This window comes from Onychomys torridus, chromosome 22 (assembly GCF_903995425.1).
Source record: "Onychomys torridus chromosome 22, mOncTor1.1, whole genome shotgun sequence".
In the NCBI taxonomy this organism is placed as follows: domain Eukaryota; kingdom Metazoa; phylum Chordata; class Mammalia; order Rodentia; family Cricetidae; genus Onychomys; species Onychomys torridus.
Window position 1 is genome coordinate 22,350,409 of NC_050464.1, and position 19,589 is coordinate 22,369,997.

Here is a 19,589-nt window from a genome sequence, read left to right on the forward strand (position 1 = left end):
ATCTTTTATGTGTGTGGTGGCTTGTCTGTATATGCATCGCATGTATCCAGTCACACAGAGGCCAGAAGATGACATTAGGTCCCCTGGAACTTGAGTAACAGGTAATTGTGAGCCACCTGACATGACAGTCGTGGATTCTGGAACTTGAACTCAAGTCCCCATGCTTGTACAGCACACCAACTAGGCCATCTCTCTAGCCCCATGTCTGTCTCTTCCAGCCCAGCCCATCTACCTTTCTCAACCAGAGTTTCTGATTACCCTGAGAGACATACTGCCCCCTGGACCCTAGGGACTTGGTAAAAACCTCTCTGCAGATCTTCACTCTCCTATAGCATCCAGGATGCTCTCTCAAATCTCTCCAGCTTGACCAGGATGTTCATGGAATTCACCTATGCATCAAATGTGTGGAAACTGAAAACATGACAGCAGATTGTGAAGAAGCTTCATGAACAGGACATGTCCATCCACGGTGGAATTTTAAGCTGGCTTGTTCTTATGTAGGCAAGAGTAGCTACTATGAGTACTTAAGAGCAACACCTTTGTCATGTCTAGAAGACAGCATTTCCCAGCTCTCCTATCCTCAGGCTCCCCCACCAATGGCTTAGTCTCATAGACACATATTCCCAGCATCTGTGACTCAGTAGTAAGTCCCTGCGTTAACCACTGCCAACTGTCGAAAGAGGCTAGCATTCTGGAAGCAAGTTATGCCTGCGAGAGAAAAGAATTGGTTCCCATTTGAGGCGTGTCCAGCTCTGTTCTGGTGGTGGTGGGGCTTTCTGGTCAGATGGCCTTTTAGTTATTTGTCTTGTTCTTGTGGTAAAATGCCTTTAAAACTTTAAGGGAACAAGGTTTGCTTTGGCTCCAGTTGAAAAGGAAGGCATGGTGGTAGAGGGGGCTGTGGGAGGCAGCAGCGAGGGATGTAAGATTGTTTGTTCACATCTTGGGGGGTCTGGGAAAAAAAGAAGGGGAAATACCAGTGTTCCTTCCTCCCTCCCTCTCTCTCTCTCTCTCTCTCTCTCTCTCTCTCTCTCTCTCTGCGCCTCCTATTTGTGAGGATTGTAGGAATTTGTAGATAAATAGATAGAACCGAGGGCAGCCTAGGTGCCATTCCTCAAGGACTTGCCACCATGTTTCTTGAGACAAGGTCTCTCACTGGCCTAGAGCTCACTAAGTAGGCTAGGCTAGCCCAGGAATCCATCTACTTTCAGATTCCATCTTGCCTTCACTAGGATTATAGACTTTTTTCATGGGTTCTGGGGATCAAACTCAGGTCCTCATGCTTGCAAGGCAAACTCTTTACTAAGTGAACCGTTCCCCCACCCCCACGCCTGACTTTATCTTTGTTCCATTTTTAGTCACTCCAGGTCCCCGGCCTGTGGGTTGGTGCTGCCCACATCCATGATGGATTTTTCCCTCCTCAGTTAAACGTCCCTGGATCACCCTTACAGACACACCTAAAAGTGTGCCTCATCAATGCCCTTATCCTTTAATTGTTTTTACTGTGTGTGTGCACATGCATGCACCTGCATCATACACAGGGGTCAGAGGCCAACCTACAGGAGTCATTCTCTCTTCCATCCAAGAATCGAACTCAGGTCCCAAGGCTTGGCAGCAAACACCTTGGGCAGTTGAGCCATCTTGCCAGGCCCTTTGGCATTTGTTAATCCAACTGAGCTGACAAAAGACTCAACCATGCTCAGGGCCAGGTACATCCCGGTCTCCTTTGCATGCCCTCCCTGTTTATGGGTCTTACTCTCTCTCCCTTCTCTTCTGAGACACTCACATTTCTTCTCCCAGTTAATCTATCACTGGAATGACATGTGAGAATTCTTTTTTGTCCCCTAATTAAATGTAATCTGATCTTGGACTCCATCTTCAATGGCTTCATCTTGGAAGTGATGCATCATATAAATGCCTTGTCATTATGATGCATTGTGCCAATAAGACACTCACACGCTGATGGAATGACATGGCCCGGTAAGCTATTAGTCCAGGGAAGGCAAAGGCAGAAGGGAATGACAGCCAGACGGTTGTTGCTGTTCAAATACAATCCTGTGAATGCTGAGGGCAGGAGACAGAGCCATGGAGGTCTTTCCCCAAAGAAAGGTGTTTTTGCACAGAAAATAGCCTTGTGGTTCCAGGAATATGCTTCTACTATTTGGTAGTAATAGATGTCCCTTTTGCCTAGGACATGCCCAGTTTATGCTGGCTTCATTTTTAAAGAGCATTTAGTTCATTTTAATTATATAAATGTATGTGGGTCTATGCATGTGAATGCAATTGCCCATGGCGGCCAGAGGGGGTGCCAGATCCCTTGAAGCAGACTGGTAGTTGTAAGCAGCCTGACATGGGTGCTGGGAACCACACTCAGGTTCTCAGGTCCTCTGTAAGGGCAACCACTGAACCATATCCCCAGCCCTATTAGCTTCATATTCAAAACTGCATGTTATCTCAGTTTTTATATAATTGCATCTTAAAAATTTTTCCAAATAAAATGTAGTCTTTGTGGTGTGTGTGTGTGTGTGTGTGTGTGTGTGTGTGTGTGTGTGTGTATAAAGGAGCATTTACGTGTGGGAGTGTGCATGGACGTGTACACAAATGCAATGTGGAGGCCAGGCATCAGCCTTAAATGCTGTCTGCCTTATGTTTTGGGGACTGGGGCACTCACTGGCCTGGAATACATCAAATAGGCTAAACCGGTAGACGGAGCGCCAGGGATCCTCCTGTCTCCATTTCCCAAGCTCTGAGATTCTAAGTCTGGACCACCATGCCTAGCTTTTTGGTACATGGATTCTGGGGACGGAACTCGGGTCCTCATGCTTGCAAAGCAAGAACTTTCCCAACCGAGTCATCTCTCCGGCCCTAAAATGTCCTCAAGGCAGGAGCAGATGCAGAGGCCATGGAAGGGTGCTGCCTAGCAGCTTGCTCCCCTGGGACTGCTTGGTTTATTTTCTTTATAAACCTCAGGACCAACAGCCAAGTAAGGGAAGTCGCCGATCATCTTTTTCATCATTGCTATTACTTGATTGACTTTTTTGGGTTTTTTTTTTGTTTTGTTCTGTTTTATTTGAGACAGGGTCTGGGCAATGCACTCTCAAATTTCGGGTGGCTCCTCTTGCCTCTCCCTCTAAAGTGGTGCCATGGCCAGTGAGCCCCAACCCCAGTCTCTCACTGGGGGAATTCTAGGCAAGTACCATAACCACTGAACCACATTTCCAATCTCCACTTTACTTTTTCTTTCAAAATAAGGTTTCACTAAGGCTAGCTGTGAAATCACTCATTGTAGCCTTGGCTCCTCTGGAACTTGAACCTGCCTCAGACTCCCGAGTTGGTAGGATCCCACCAAGCCCTTATCTGTTCAAGGATCAATCCCAAAGACCTTGTTCATTCAAAATTGAAAGGGTCTGAGTCCACAGCAAATCAGAGTGGGTCCTAAAAAAGTTGGTGCTGCTCATTTAAACCAATGGGTTCCCACCAGAGGAGGTCATAGGATGAGGAACACAGGAACCATGACCTGTAATCCTAGCACGCGGCACACAAAGACAGAGATCCCCCAGGACACAGTGGCTCGCTAGCTCAGATAGCCCAGTCAGTGAGCTCTGCGTTCATCAGAGACCCTGCTCAGTATAAGGTGGAGAGCAGCTGAGGAAGACTCCCAGCTTCAGTCTCTGGCCTCCACATGCACGCACACACAGATGTGCCTGCAAACACGTAAACATACATACACATAAAAAATGAAAACCAGAGGCATCCGGTAGGAGTAGAGGGAGAGCTGGCAGGAGCATAGTAGGTACAACAGGGATCCAGTGCACAGTCAGCCCGCATATGCAGCCTGTAGCACCTCACTGGAGGTACTCTGCTGTCCTCCATGGGACACCAGCTCGTGGATAGGGGACTTTGGGACAGGGCAAGAAACATAGTGTCCATGTGCTGCTGGGAATGTGCTACAGCCAGGAAACACTAAACACTTGAGGCCACACTGACATCTGTGCAGACAATAAATAAGTCAATAAATAAATAATAAAAAGTCTGGTGAAATAGAAGCAAGTTCTCCGATGGTATACACTGTTGTTTTTGTGCTAAACCCACATGTCAATGGTAGCCCATGTAGAAGGTTCCTGTCCACTGCCAGCCTGCCACTTCTTCAGAACAGCTCAGGAGAGGCTCTGGAGGGACATCTCAGCGGTCACAAGAGTCCTTGCTGCTCTTGCAGAGGACCCGATCTCAATTCCTAGCATCCATGTCAGATTATAACTGCTTATAACTCCAGCTCCAGGCGATCTTATACCCCCCCTATTTTTGGCCTGTGTGGGTACTGCACTCAGGCGCACGTTACTTAAAAATAAATCTTGAGCAAAAGAACAGTGCCGGAGAACAACCTTTCTGTGTTCAGGATGGTCACAACCGAAAGCAGCCATTCTTAATTACATCTCAGTTGAGTACTAGGCTAACATAGCGGCTGAAGGAGCACACCCCCTGTCTCCTGAACAGAAGTTATACAAACTCCATTCCTTACTGTGCCTGGCTTTCCATGCTGACTGTGCCTGATTTTAAAGTGATGAGAGAGCCCCTTAATGGCAAAGGCTTTGCGAGCCATGTTTTTATCGGCCATTTAATGGATTTTTCAGTGCGTTCCAGAGTCATTTCGCAATTATTGTCAGATTTTTGTTTATCTGGCTGTAACCTGAATATTTCAATTCTCCCTCAAGGCTGTTAAATCTGGGTTAATAGTTGTGAGTGTCTCTTAGATCATCTCAACTAGAAAATGCTTTTCCCCTCTAAATGAGAATTAATTGTATTTGATGGTGGAGGTTTAATTTTTCCTCATGCATTAGGGTTGTGGATAATGGTGTTCATTTCTTCTCCTGGGCCCGGCAGGCAAATCTAGCGTGATCCTTCCCCATTCAGAGGTATTTAGCCAGCACTGGCCTTTTCTAACATACATTTTCTTGTTTCTCGTGGCTTTCAAAAATGGGTGGGATGTTGTTAGCCTAAAAACTACCAGGGCTGGGAAGATGACCGGGTCTTTGGCATGCAAGAATGAGGACCTGAGTTCAATCCCCAGCACACATGCCAAAAAAAAAAAAAAAAAAAAAGCCAGGTATTTCGTGGTTTTAGTTTTAGTACGATCCGTGGAGCTCGCTGGCCAGTCATTCTCGCCTACTTAGTGAGAGCTGTGAAAGTGAGAATCCAATCTCAGTAAGGTGGACTGCACCTAGGATTGACACTCTAGGTTGACCTCCGACTTCTACATCCACATGCATACAGAGATAGTAGGGTTGGTTCTGTTTGTGGCTTAATGGCTTACAGTCTGCAAAATGAAGCAAAGGGATCCGAGACCAGAGGAACCGAGAAAAGGTGAAGAGAAGACAGAGTTGAGTGAATTGGGAGAGACTGTCTAAACCAAATGCAAATAAAGACACCCAGGGCCCAGGACCTGGGCCAGGAGACGGATGGTGTGTGCTGCAGGTATGGACGAGATGCTGGCTGACAGTCTCATGAGACGACTCTAATGCTGGTGGAGACCCAGGCCTTTGGGATATGAGTCTGTGTGGGTGTGCTCAGTGGGCCCCTGGTCATGGCCTTCAGATAGTAGTCACTAAAGGAATAGGCAGCGCCTACAGTTGAGTGTGACCATGAAATCCCAGGTGAGTGACTGGTCAGAGAAGTTGTCTAATCGACCACTCTGCCCAAATGGTAAAAATTCTGGCAGAGGGATGTAAAAAAAAAAAAGCACAAGGGCCGCCAAGACGGCACAGCAGGTAGAGGTGGTTACAGTGAGCCTGACAACCTAAGTTCCATCCCCAGGACTCACGTGGTGGAAGGGGAGAGCTGGTTCCTGCAAGTTATCCTCTGACTTCTGACTCCTGCACACACACGTACACACAAAGAGAGACAAAATGCTTGAGAATACAACCAAAGGCAGACAAGAGCTATCCACTGAAACTGATAACACATAGAAAGGCATTACAGCCCTGGGGGAGGGGTGTGTATGGAATAGAAAAACAAATACTGTGAAGGTGGCGGCCCTCCCCCAAGCCAGTGCTCAGGTGCAGAGCAATCATGTCAGAATTCCATCTACCTTTTTTTCCCCCCCAGAAATTGAAAATGCAATTCTAAAATTGATTTGAAAACACAGGAGACGCAGCATAGACAAAACAGTGAAGAATTAAACTGAAAACATGCACTCCCGTTCTAAACCTCGCTACAGAGCTCTACAGAGCTACAGCAATCCACTCTGTGAGGGCCGGGGAAGAGGGCCAGAGGTTAAAGGGCTTGCTGTGCAAACGTGGGGACCAGAGGCCAGGGCCCCAGAATCCCACATAAATGCCAAGTAGACATGGTGACCCATTTGTAATTCCAGCCTCAGCAGGCAGAGACAAGGGGATCTTCAAAAGCAGGCAAGCTAGCGAGACTAGCCACATGGGGCTTTGACTGACAGACCCTGCCTCAGTGATTAAAATGAAACGGAGTCAAGAAAGACTCCTAACATCAATAACAGCCCTCCACATATGTGCACATGCCTTCAAGCTACCCTGTACATGCAAAAACATTCATACATATGCACACACCACAGACATACACACATGCAGGAGGGGGTACAATAATGGAAGAAAGACCCAGAGATCAATGAAATAGCATTGAGAGCCCCTAAATAAATCACATTCATGGTCAACTGATTTCTGACAAGGGTGACAGGAGAGTCTTTTCAAGAAATAGCACTGAGACAACTAGATACCCACATGAAAAAGAGCGGATTTGGCCACTTCCCTTAGATCATCGAGAAAAAGAGCTCAATATGGATCAAAGCCCTAGCTAAATATAAGAGCAAAAGTGATGAAAGTCCCCGACAACACAGGCCGGGATAAATGTTCCTGACCTTGGCGTTGTCGGCGGTTTCTTAGCTACATCAAAAGTGCAAACAAACAGAGAAAAAACAGATTATCATCAAAATTAAAGACACTCTGTGCTTCAAAGGACACTGTCAATACAGTGAAAAGCTCACAGGGTCGAGTAAAGTGTTCAGTCGTAAAAAGCTCTAGTGTCCAGATGGGTGAAGAATTTTTGCATCTCATAGAAGAAAGGGAAAGAGGAGAAAAGGGAGAGAGAGGGGGAAAGAGAAATGAAGAAATGGGAGGAAGAGAGGGAGGGAGAGAAGAAAGAAAGAAGAAGAAAAGGAAGGCCTAGAAGATGGCTCAGTAGGTTAAGGAACTTGCTGCCAAGTCTGGATAATTGTGTTCAATCCCAGAACCCACATGTGGGAGGAGAGAGCCTGCTCCTGAAAATGGCCCTTTGACACACACACACACACACACACACACACACACACACACGCACACGCACACGCACACGCACACGCACACACGCACGCACGCATGCACGCACAAAGAGAAAGAAATGTAGAAACAAGGAAAACTTGGACAACTCGTTTTTAAAAGCAAACAAAGGTCCTACATGGACATGTTCCCAAAGAACTTATGAAACAGCCAATATGATGATGTTTAACACCACTAACCACCAGAGAAATGCAAGTCAAAATCACAGTGGCCAATTCTCCCTCTCTAGGATGGCTAAAATACAAATCAAAGCTGGCAATCACAAGATTGGACCAGAATGTGGGAAATTGGTACCCCAATTTGTTAATGCAAGTGTAAAATGGTATAGTCGCTTTGGAAGACATTTTGACAGTTATTGAGAGAGTACACACAGAGTCACCACATGACCTCAGATGAGCAATTCCAACTATAGGTATGCACCTGAGAAAAGTGAAAAATTGTGGCATATGGCTTATTGGGGAGACATGAGCAGACTGTACTCATCCCACATAGGACTCTGATAAGAAATCAAAGAAATGCTTAGCAAACCAGTAAATCTTTGAGGGTTACTGACAGTATCGCAGATGAGTGGCTACAAGCAGGAACAAGGATGATACACTCAGCTGCTTGTGTGATGACTCATGAAATCACTGTGTACAAACAACAGGCAGCTCAGCTGGTCTGAGTCCTTTTTTCTCCATCATCTTTTCCTGTTCATATGATTCCCTGCCCCACTTAGGAGTCTCATAAGTTTCAGGAGCTTCCTGGGACTTCTCATTTTGTTTACTTCCTGAGTCCTAAGGAGCTTCCTTGGGAGGAAGGAATGTTTTCAGCTTGGAGGAAATTGCTGTACAACATGCAAACACATGCGTACACACACACACATGATGACTTTCCATGCCAGTGTGAGTCACAGTGCCCCGGTGGCAACAACCCATTAGGCAGTACGTGAAGGCAAAAGCATGTGGCTTCATCACAGCTGGGAAAGAGGGACCAGAGTGCATGAATCCACCTGTACCCAAGAACAAGAGAGAAATGAGTTTGGGCTGGAACGATTAGAGAAGACAAGGAGGAAGATAGTGAGTCACACAGAGGGCTTGACCTGGAAAGCTGAAGTCAGAACATTCTGGAGGAAGGCCTATGAGCATCCTATCCAAGCAGGAAACTACCCGAAGCAATGCCTTGGAGGTGGGAAACCAGGACAAGAGAAATGTGGGGAAGTCATCACCACAGTAGTCAGACAATACCAAGATAGCTCCCAACCCGGACCTGAGAATTCTGTTTGACAGCGGTCCTGGGTTCACCTTGCAACAGAAAAGTAGACATGGGATCTGTCCATCTGGTGGCATGTTACTTTTCTCATCTCTGTTATAAAAACACCAGCCACAAATACCTTAGGAGGAGGATTCCTTTCGACTCATGGTTTCAGAGTGTCTTAGGGCATCACTGCAGGGAAAGCATGATGGAGCGATTCACATCCTGGCAAATGGTGCATGTGGAGACTGTCTACTTCATGTCTGACCATAACCCAGCACAAGATAGCAAAGAGCCAGGGATAACAGAGATGCAAAAATGTCCCCCATTGACCTACTTACTTCCTCAAGCAATGCCCTAACTCTAAATGTTTGACAACATTCAAAAATGGTCTCATCAATGGGGAATCAAAACTGCAAACCATGAACCCATGAGTCATTTCACTCAATCCATAACATCCATCATCTCTCACATATTGAAGGAACTGTCTTCAAAGACTCAAGATAGTGGCCAATAAACCCAGAAGAACCTCTGTATATAGATGTAAAAATCCACCAACAGCTCATCTGTCCTTCGCCATCTACTTGACACAGCCAAGAGTCACCTGAGAAGGGAGTCTCAATTGAGGATTGCCCAGATTACATTGGCTTGTGGGTTTTCTGTGGGAGACTGTTAATAAATGTAGGAGGGCCCAGCCCACTGTGGGCAACACCATTCCCTGAGCAGTTGGCCCTGAGCTATATAAGAATGCTAACTGAGCATGGACCTATGAACAGTCCAGAAAGCAGCATTATTCCATGGTTTCTGCTTCAAGTTCTTGAGTTTCTACCTTACTTCTCTCAGTGATGAACTTTGACCTGGAAGTAGAAGATGAAATAAACTCTGTCTTCCTCTAAGTTGCTTTTTTGTTTGTTTGTTTTTCTAAGACAGGGTTTCTCTGTGTAACAGTCTTGGTAGTCCTAGAACTAGCTTTGCAGACCAGGCTGGCCTCAAACCCACTGAGATCCGCCTGACTCTGCCTCCCAAGTGCTGGAACTAAAGGCATGTGCCACCACCACCTGGCTCCCTAAGTTGCTTTTGGTCAGGTTTTTTTTTTTCCCCAGCAGCAAAAATGAAAGTAGAACACTGCCCCCTTCCCTGCCCACTCTGGTGCCAACATGACATCAGCTTTTCACTGGTTTCAATGGTTTTAGTATGGTGGGTCTGTTTTCCACACCCTAGCAGACCTCAGAAGGGAACCTCTAACTCCAAACAGCATTAAGCTCTGCTCTTTAAACATCTGGGTCACAGATATGCTCAGTTAATTAATGTTCTTAGCACTGCTCATTTGCCTGCTGGATAGTAGATTGATTCATAATTTCAATAAGCAGCTGTGTATATCTTTGCCTGGAACATAAAGGCAGCCTGCCGTCATTCATCAGTTTGCACTTGGGTGAACTGAAACATACTCAGGGCAACATTGTTTGGGGAGGGGCAGGGAGGGCTTCTGAGTTTCTTACCATTTTGCCGCCAACAATCACTCTGATTTGGAACTAATTTGCGTGTAGAGTGCACATTCATGGCATCTCTCTCAAGGACACTTCATAAGCTCGCTGTCACATGTTCAAGGGGAGCAGGAAGGCTCCCTTAAGGAGATCGGAGCCAAGGGCTTCTGAGTAGCTTTCACCAAAAGATGAGGACCCCTCCAGAAAATCTTATCACCAGAGAAGAGTCACTCCTGCTCCTGAGCAGGGTCCCTGGTGTGTTGGTTCCTTTGCTCACCGCTGTGACAAGAACATCTGACAGCAGAACTTGAGGAAAGGGCCCATCGGGGCTCACAGCCTAAGGCGCAGTCATGCTGGCAGCTGTTTAGTAACAGTGGGCTGCATGGAACCTGTAGCCTGGAAGCAGAGAAAGATGAACGCTGGGGCTCAGCTCACTTGCTCCTTTTCATTCAAGCCAGGCCCCCAGCCTAGGGAATGGTGCCGCCCACATTTAGAGTGAGTTCCCACCTCAGTTACCTCAAAGAAAAACCTTCAAGGGCATTGTATTCTAGGTGATTCTAGATCCTGCCAACGTGGTGATCAATATTAATCATCATGTCCTGCTATCTTCTTGGTTGATCCCTAAGCAGAACTTCCCAGGCTCTGTGGAAGGTTCAGTGGTTTTCTGAAAGCCTACAAGTCACTTCTGTCTAGCTGCAGGGTCAGGGAGGGTGGTTGGGAGGGAGGAAGAGATGGAGGAATAATGGAAAGAGGGATACAGGAGTTGTGATGTGGTCTATCAACATCCAGGCTCAGCTAGACCACGGTCCTCCTAGAGCTGGCTGTCCTTTATGTTGAACCTTCAGAAGCAACTGGAACAGACAGAAAGCTGAGGACCTGAGCCACAGTGCCCCTTACAGCCTCACCTTTTCCCTCTCTCTCGTCACTCTTCACAGCTTGCCCGCTATACTAAGGAAGGCTTCCTGCACTTGGGTGCTCTGGGGACCACCACTCTCCTCCCGGACACCCGCTGCCTGGTGGACAACTCCAAGAGTCGGTTGCCGCAGCTCCTAGACTGTGACAAGGTCAAGAGCAGCTTGTACAAGCGGTGGAACTTCATCCAGGTGAGTTCTGTGGGGAAAGGGCTAGGGGAGGAACAAGATGCTACCAGCCACTGGGGAAGGGGGGTAAAGGTGTGATGTCCCCAAGGCTCCCCACATGGTGCCACTGAGGAGCCAGTTCTACCAGCCCTGGGACAAGCTCACTGACTCAATTTCAGGACTGGAGGAAGGATTTCCATGAGAAGTAGCCTGCCTAATTCCCTCATTAGTGTTGGGGCTGCTTAGGATAAATCCATAGAGAGGATTCCTGAATGCTACTATGTACTCTCAACCAGGATTAAGAAAGTCAGACCTCAGATCCCCCTGGAAATTTCTGTGTATGTACACATTCCTGTTTATGCAGGTACACATGTACATCTATGTGGAGGTCAGAGAGAAACCTTCATGTACCAACTACCTTTATTTTCTAAGATTTTATTTCTATTTTCAATTGTGTGTGTGCACATGAGTGCAGTGCTCATGTAGGCCACAAGGAGGTGCCAGATACTCTGGAGCTGAAGTTTCAGATGGTGGGAGCTGCCCAGTGGGTGGGCTGGGAACTGAACTTGGATCCTCTGCAAGAGCAGCAAGTGCTGTTAACAGCGGAGCCATGTCTCCAGCCCCTACCTTGGAAGGTTTTGTTTGGTATTTGTTTTGGGGGCAGAGCTCTCACTGGCTTGGAACTTGCCACGTAGGCTACCTAGCCACTGAGCTCCAGGGATCCTCCTGTCTGCCTCCACGGTACTGGGATTACAAGTGCACATCACTATGTCTAGCTTTTTTTTTTCTTTAATGTAAGTTTTGGGAATCAAACTCAGGTCTGCCTGCCTACATAGCAAACATGTGCACACACACACACACATATGTAGCTATAAGACGACAATTGAAGGAGTTAGTTCTTCTCTTCCACGATGAACCTCAGGTCATCAGGCTTAGCAAGCTATCTCACCGTCCTGACCCCAGGAAATCTCTAGCCTGACTCAGTCACCACCAATTTCCCCCACCTGGTTTCAGCCACTCAAACAGGGTGGCCCTCATGGTCCCTTCCACTGTGGGAGAATGTGGGTGGGATCTGTTCCCTCGTGAGAAGCCACAGCTACAAGAGCCACCGTGGTGAAGTCTCTGTCTACCTCTCCCTCCTTGTTTGTGTCTTCCCTCCCAGAATGGAGCCATCATGAATAAGGGCACAGGGCGCTGCCTGGAGGTGGAGAACCGAGGCCTGGCCGGCATTGACCTCATCCTCCGAAGCTGTACGGGACAGAGGTGGACGATCAAGAATTCCATCAAGTAGCTAGAAGGAACGAGGGCACGTGGAGCCCAGACCCAGGACAGGGCCTGGCTATCCTTGGAACCAGCCACCTGGTGGAGAGACAGCAGGCGCCCAGAGGGTGCTCAGTGGACCTCCCAGCGCCCCTCCAGGGCAGCCCTGGATAAAGATGCTAAATCCCTCTCAGGCATTCAGCCTGTATACGTTGAAGATCTCCCCTCACTCTTGTCTGAGAGACCAGGAGCTACATCTTCTGGGTACCAGGGGGCGAGACTGCTCTTACCTCTCGACCATATCATCTCCCACCCAGCACCAGCAGCTGGGTCTGGCAGGGTCCCTCTCTCTCTCTCTCTCTCTCTCTCTCTCTCTCTCTCTCTCCCTCTCTCTCCCCCTCCTTCCCTTCCTCCCTCTCCTCATTCTTTGCTGCAGCTGCTTGTGAAACTCACCCTGGCCCTCCAAGAAATGGAGGGACATTGGGGGCTTTAACCACATCCTAGCTCCCTCTTGGAGAAGGAGGAAGCAATGAGACCCCAAGACTTCATTTCTCCTGAGGACACTTTGGCCCCAGATGCCTGTTTGTATTGGAAGACAGCCACCATCCAGACCTAACTAGCAGGGTGGCTTTGGGACAACAGTTCTGGACTCCTCTGGATTCTTCTTGAGGTTCCCTGACTCAGTCATCTGGAGTCCCAAAAGGAACATCACCTGCCTGGGTCTAGAGGTTGTCAAAGTCAGCTAAGCATGCAGGATGCTCCCAGTACCTGGTCAGCACAGCCAGGGACAAGGTGTCCTGGTTTCACGGAGCAGCCAGGATCTTCCATGCAGGACATAAGGGCTGAAGAATCAGCCTAGCAAAGGGCACAGGGCCCTCCACGATGCTTAGTGCTCAGTTGGTATCACCCCCAGGCTCTGCTGACTGATGGGGGACAGAAGCAGCAGTTTCCTCTTGTAAGAGTGATTGCTTCTTTCCAATTGCCCTCTGGTTAGGGTGCACTTATAAATCAGAGTTAATATATGGATGTGTCTGCATGCACGGAAAAGCAAGAGTGTGCCTGCTTGGGTGATGTGTGTGTGTGGCTGAGTGATGTGTTTGTATGCTTAAGCGTGTGAGTGTGCTAGAGAAGAAGTAGCTGTGTGTGGTCTTGGGCTTGTGGCTTCATTGCTCACTGGATGGGGACAAGGATACCTAGAAGTTTGAGGGGTGGGGGTGGCCCCATGTCCATGGATCACTGACCCAAAGGACATGGCTGGGTCTTGCCTGCTAGGGTATGCCTTCTCTGTCTCCCCATCCCCATCCACTACTGTCCTTGGCCAACTCCTGCCCAGAGCCAAACCCTGTAGGTGCCCAGTGTGGGATCTAGTGTCTCATTTGGTGGTATCTCTATTGGTGATCATCCCTTGCCCCATCTCCCCTCCTTGTGAAATAAATATGTTAGCAATCCCACAACGCAAACTTCAGCCTCATCTGCCTTTTGGTTTTTGTATGGTTTGTTTTTGTTGTTATTTTTGCACTTGGGGATCAAATCCAACTCAAGCACTCTACCATCAAACTGCATATCCCCAACCGGTAGACTCGATTCTTTCCATACCCAGTGACAAGCAGAATTTCCAAGACATAGCAGAGGGTTTCTTTGGTTTAGAGGCAGTTGAAGTTTGGTTTGTGTTGAGACAAAGCCTTACTCTGTAGGCCAGGCATAAAATACTCTGACAAAAAGCATGTTAGGTGAGGGAACGTCTGTGTGGCTCACAGTCCCAGGTTACAAGTTACAAGCCATCATTTCAGCAAAGTCAAAGCAGGAATTTGAAGCAGCTGGTCATCTATGTCCACAGTCAAAATCAGAAATGAATGCATGGGTACTTGCTTGTGCTAAGTGCAATTTCTCCACTCCCCTGCCTAGAGAATGATCTTGCCCACAGTGGGCTGAGTCTTCCCACATCAATTAAGACAATCCTCACACGCTTTCCACAGTACAATCAAATATAGACAGTTCCTACTGAGACTCTCTTCCTAGGTTGTGTCGAGGTGACAATTGAAGCTAGTCATCACTGCCAACGTGCCGGTCAGGGTTTGGTCTTCTGAAAGGTAAATGAATAAACGAATCCTCACAGGCTAGGGTTGAGACAAAGACTGCCCTGCCCATACACACGTCTGTTCAAACCTGGACAGAACTTGACATCTGACACTGGCTCATTCGCCCCTTTGCTGCCTTCAGGTTAAGAAGGTCAAGTTGTTGAGAAAGCTGTAAGCCTGTTGCTGCAGACCTGGCCTGGCCACCTCCCCTTCTGTTACCTCCAGCAACTGCCACTGTTAGTGCACACAGCACCTCCTGGATGTTCAGAGAGAATCCTACAAGATGCCCTGTTACAGTAAGGGAGGGCCCCATGTCATGTCTCTTTTATAAGAAGAAACCAGGAAGGACCATCATAGTTGAAGTGTATATACAAAGAGAGAGACAGAGACACAAAAACAGACATAGACAGATGTGGATGCAGAAGCTGACATAGATACCAGTTGCCATATTCCTAGCGTGTCCGTTGAGAACTGGGCTCTGACAGCATACTGCTGGAAGCCGTGTATCCTCAGTTGTCATCCTAAGTACCATAGTCTGCTGTGGAATAATGCTCTTTTTTTTTTTTTTTTTTAAGGTTTAAGTATTAAGTATGCAGTGTTCTGGCTGCATGTATGCATGCAGGCCAGAAGAGGGCACCAGATCTCGTTACAGATGGTTGTGAGCCACCATGTGGTTACTGGGAATTGAACTCAGGACCTCTGGAAGAGCAGCCGGTGCTCTTAACCGCTGAGCCATCTCTCCAGCCCCAGAATAATGCTTTTGTACACTGGTTTAATAAAACACTGATTGGCCAGTAACCAGGCAGGAAGTATAGGCGGGATAAGAAGACAAGGAGAATTCTGGGAAGAGCAAGTCTGAGTCAGGAGACACCAGCCCATCATCCAGGGAGCAGCATGTAATGACACACAGGTAAAGCCACAGAACACGTGCCGACATATAGATTAACAGAAGTGGGCTGAGTTTAAGTGCAAGAGCTAGTCAGTAGTAAGCCTGAGCTAATGGCCAAGCAGGTTTAATTAATAGAAGCCTCTGGGTGTTTACTTGGGGGACACGAGTGGGAGAGATTTGTCCCGGCCACCAGCAGGCTGGGACATAGGAAAATTTCCAGCTACAATAGTCTCAGGGTAACTGAGGGACAAACAGCTTGAGAACTTTGGGTCCGAGGAGCCATAGAGAAAGGGAGGAGAGAGTTGGCAGGCTAGAGAGCATGCAAGTTGCATTCGGGTTAATGTACAAAACCTCCTGAAGTTGCATCCCTGTGGGGCAGAATGGTTAGTGTCCTGGAACCTCAGAGCCATGTAGCATCAGGACAGGGTATCTGTCTGGCTTGCTGTGTGGTGGTGAACGCTGGGTTTGGGAGGTTAACTACCTATGGACATCAGCACCCAGGCTTTAAATCTGAGCATTGGTCCTTGGTCCCAGGGTCCAGGAGCTGGGCTGGCCATTCCCAGAAGCACTATATGTCATCAACTTCCTCCCAAAGCCTGGGATCAGCAACTAGGTCATTCTATGGTTCTACCTGGTGACATAGGTTGAGAGTGGCTGGAGGCCAAGGAAGAAAAGAGGAGTCAGTGAAGCTCAAGAGGGGGAGAGAGAGAAGAAAGACTGACTGAAATGGACTGGAGTGTGTGAAATGTCCCCTGTAGGTTCATGTGTCTGAACACTTGGTCCAAGGAAGGTTGTGAACCCTTGGGAGGTGAGGCCTTGCTGGAGGATATGAGTCATTGGGGGGTGGGCTTTTTATTGGAGTGTATGTGTGCACACTCATGTTTGTGAGTGTGCAGAGGTCAGAGGACAATCTTACCTTCTACCATGTTTGAGGCACCGCCTCCCGCTGTCCACCACTACATATACCAGGGTATCTGGCATGTGAACTTCTGGGAACTCTCCTGCCTCGGCTTCCCATCTCACTGTAGGAGCACTGGGATTACAGACCTGTGCTACCACAGTCAGCTTTACATGGGTTTGGGGGGATCTTATCCAGCATTAGCTATCTCCCCAGCCCTGCAAATTTTTTTTTTTCTGAGACAGAGTTTCTCTGTGTAGCCCTGGCTGTCCTGGAACTCACTCTGTAGCCCAGGCTGGCCTCGAACTCAGAGATCTACCTGCCTCTGCCTCCCAAGAGCTGGGATCAAAGGCGTGTGCCACTATGCCCTGCTAGCCCTGCAACTCTTATGGTGCAGACTTTCCCTCAACTCTCTGCCCCTAGACTATGGATTCAATATGCCCAGACAGCTCACAATCCTGCATCCCTTTCCTACCATGATGGGCTGCATCCCTTCTCAAATGATGAACCAACATTGTCCTTACCCAGGTGTTTTGTTGTAAAGAAGGGAAGTTGGTAACACAGAGCTCTGGGGATACCTTTGGTCTCAAGTCCTTTGAGAGCATTTGGGATGTCCCAGTGATGTCATTTTGCCCAATAATGGCAGAGCAGCAAGCTCCAAGCATTCAGTTCAGAGAAAACCGGTACATGGCACAGTGTGAGAAGTAATGTATCAGTTTCTTGCTGTGACCATCATCTTGGCCTCAGAGGTAGGTATGGCAGAGGGTGCTGGGCTCTGATAATCCTGTCATTGCCCCCTTCTTCCTCTTGACATTGACACCCTCCCCCACCACACACCCCTGTCTAGGACCCTTTCATTCTCTTTTCTCCACTTGACCCCTTAATCTCACAAATAGTATTTCTGATAAATGCCCAAGCTATCAAAGCCCATGTCTTTGAATCTGTGTGTTGTGTCTCAAGTGTTTTCATTATGGTTGTGCTTAACTCTGGGGCATAGAACTGGGCTGTGGTGGCACATGCCTTTAATCTCAGCTCAGGGAGGCAGAGGCCGGTGGGTCTCTGTGAGTTCAAAGCCAGCCTAGTCTACCAAAGTGAATTCCAGGATAGCCAGGGCTATTACACAGAGATGACCTGTCTTGGAAAAAAAAAAAAACTCTGGGGCCTAGAACAGGAACAACATGAAGCTGGGCATGGTGGTGTATGTCTGTAATCCCAACATTCAAGAGGCTGAGGCAGGAGGTCAGCCATGAGTTTGAGGCCAGCTATATTGTTAGTACCAGGCCAGCTGGGAGGGAATGTATAGCGAGGCCAAGTCTTTTAAAAGCCATGGAGGGGAAGCAAGGCCAGGCCACTCCACTAAGACTGTGCAAGCACAGGTTGCCCCTGTTTATACGCCATGAACCTTCCCTGCACCTTTCTTGGAATGCCTACAGGAAGGCTACATGACAGCTGGTTGGGGGCAGGGCTGTTGGAGCCTGCTGAGGTGACCAGGTGGCTCATGAAGCCTGGGTTAGACCAGGTGCCCACAGCCCGCTCACTGCCAGCCTCCCTGTTCCCATCTGAGCCCCAGATCATCAGCTCCCACTCCGCTGGCTTTTCCTCTCCTCACATAACTTTTCTAGATCTGAGTGAGGGGGCCGACAGGAGATTTTTCATTCTGTAAAATCATTTCAGTGCCATTTGACAAGTGTATTTAATCACTTCTCCTGTGGGGCACACTGCACAATTTCTTTGAGAAATTAAAGCCAGCAGTGGTAGCACATGCCTTGGAGGCAGAGGCAGAGGCAGGCAGATCACTGAGTTCGAGTACAGCTTGGTCTACAGAGCAAGTTCCAGGACAACCTGGGCTGCTACACAGAGAAACCCTGTTTTGAACAACAGTGAAAAAAAAAAGAAATAAAAAGACATGCACAACATAGAGAGAGAGAGAGAGAGATATGGGGGGTAAATTAATGAAATGTTAAAGAGGTTGGAGAGATAGCTCAGTGGTTTAGAGCACTTTCTGCTCTTACAGAGAACCCAATTTCAGTTCTCAGCACCTATGTGGCAGTTCACAACCACCTCTAACTAGTTCTAGGGGATCTGACACCATCTCCAGCCTTGTGAGTGCTGTATGCACACAGTGCAGAGACATACCTACAGGCAAAACACTCATATACATAAAATAAAAACTAATTTTTTTAAAAAAGTTTTCAAGACAAAAACAAAAACCCTGTATGTATGTGCAAGCATTGGTGTGTGGGTCTGTGCATGTGACCAGAGGTACCTGCAACAGCTGGAGGCATCAGGTTCCCTGGTAGTGGAGTTGTAGGTGGTTATGAGCCACTCAACTTGGGTGCTGAGAACCGAACTCAGGTCCTGTGCCAGAGCAGCAAGCTCCCTTAACCACTGAGCCATCCCTTTAGACCCTACTTTTTAAAATAAAAATCTAGGCATACCTGGGCATGGTGGTGCCCGCCTTTAAATCCAGAACTCATGGGCAAAGGTAGATGGATCTCTATAAATCTGAATCAGCCTGATCTACATGGTGAGTTCCAGGCCAGCCAAATGTACATAGTGAGATGCTATCTCGCAAAACTAACAGAAATCAGCAGGCGTAGCAGTTTGTTCTTGTAATCCTGTACCAGGGAAGGAAGAAGAGGCTCATTCCCTGGGGGTTTGCCAGCAGCCAGTCTGGCCTTCTTGACAAGCTCCAGGTCAATGAGGGTACTGTCTCAAAAGCATAGTGTACAATACCTTAGGAACTACAGTGAGGGTTAACCTCTGAACTACACACACGTACATTCATGTAATATGCGCACACATATGCACCTGCACACATATGTACACACACACACATATTTGTATGCACACAAACATACAAAGAAAGGGCAGAAAGGGGGAAGGAAGGAAGAGGGAGAGATGGGAAGGGTAAAAATCACAGAAATATGCATGAGAACTTGTGAGTTATGATAATAAACAGATGTCATTATCTCTGTCCTGCTGGAGCTCATATCTGAGGGACTGGAGAGATGATTCAGTGGTTCAGAGCACATTGCTGCTCTTCTAGAATACATGAGTTCAGTTCCCAGCACCCACGCCAATCGCCAGTCAGTTCACAATAACCAGCCCATGGGATCTGCTGCCCTCTCCTGGCCTTTGGGGGCACTGCATGCATATGAACATAGCCCCTTGACACATGCATGTAACTAAAAACTTTAAAAGCTAAAAACCTTTAGAACTCATACTTGAGAGACAAAAACAGATGCAATTTCTCAAAGTTCCTGTTCCTGGGTTGGCATGGGTCTGGAGGGAGGAGGGGGGATCTAAGCAAACAACCTCAGCAGGTTCT

The 19,589-nt window shown here is 47.8% G+C and overlaps 1 protein-coding gene across 1 annotated transcript in view; it reads left to right on the top strand.

Moving 5' to 3' along the window:
• Positions 1-13,853, top strand: part of Galnt17 (polypeptide N-acetylgalactosaminyltransferase 17) — a 441,501-nt gene extending 427,648 nt beyond the window's left edge. The window contains exons 10-11 of the mRNA XM_036171972.1: positions 10,990-11,157; positions 12,296-13,853. Of these exons, the coding sequence (XP_036027865.1) occupies positions 10,990-11,157; positions 12,296-12,424 (297 nt within the window). The 3' untranslated portion in view covers positions 12,425-13,853. The remainder of the gene's footprint in view (positions 1-10,989; positions 11,158-12,295) is intronic.
• The last annotated feature ends 5,736 nt before the right edge of the window (positions 13,854-19,589 follow it).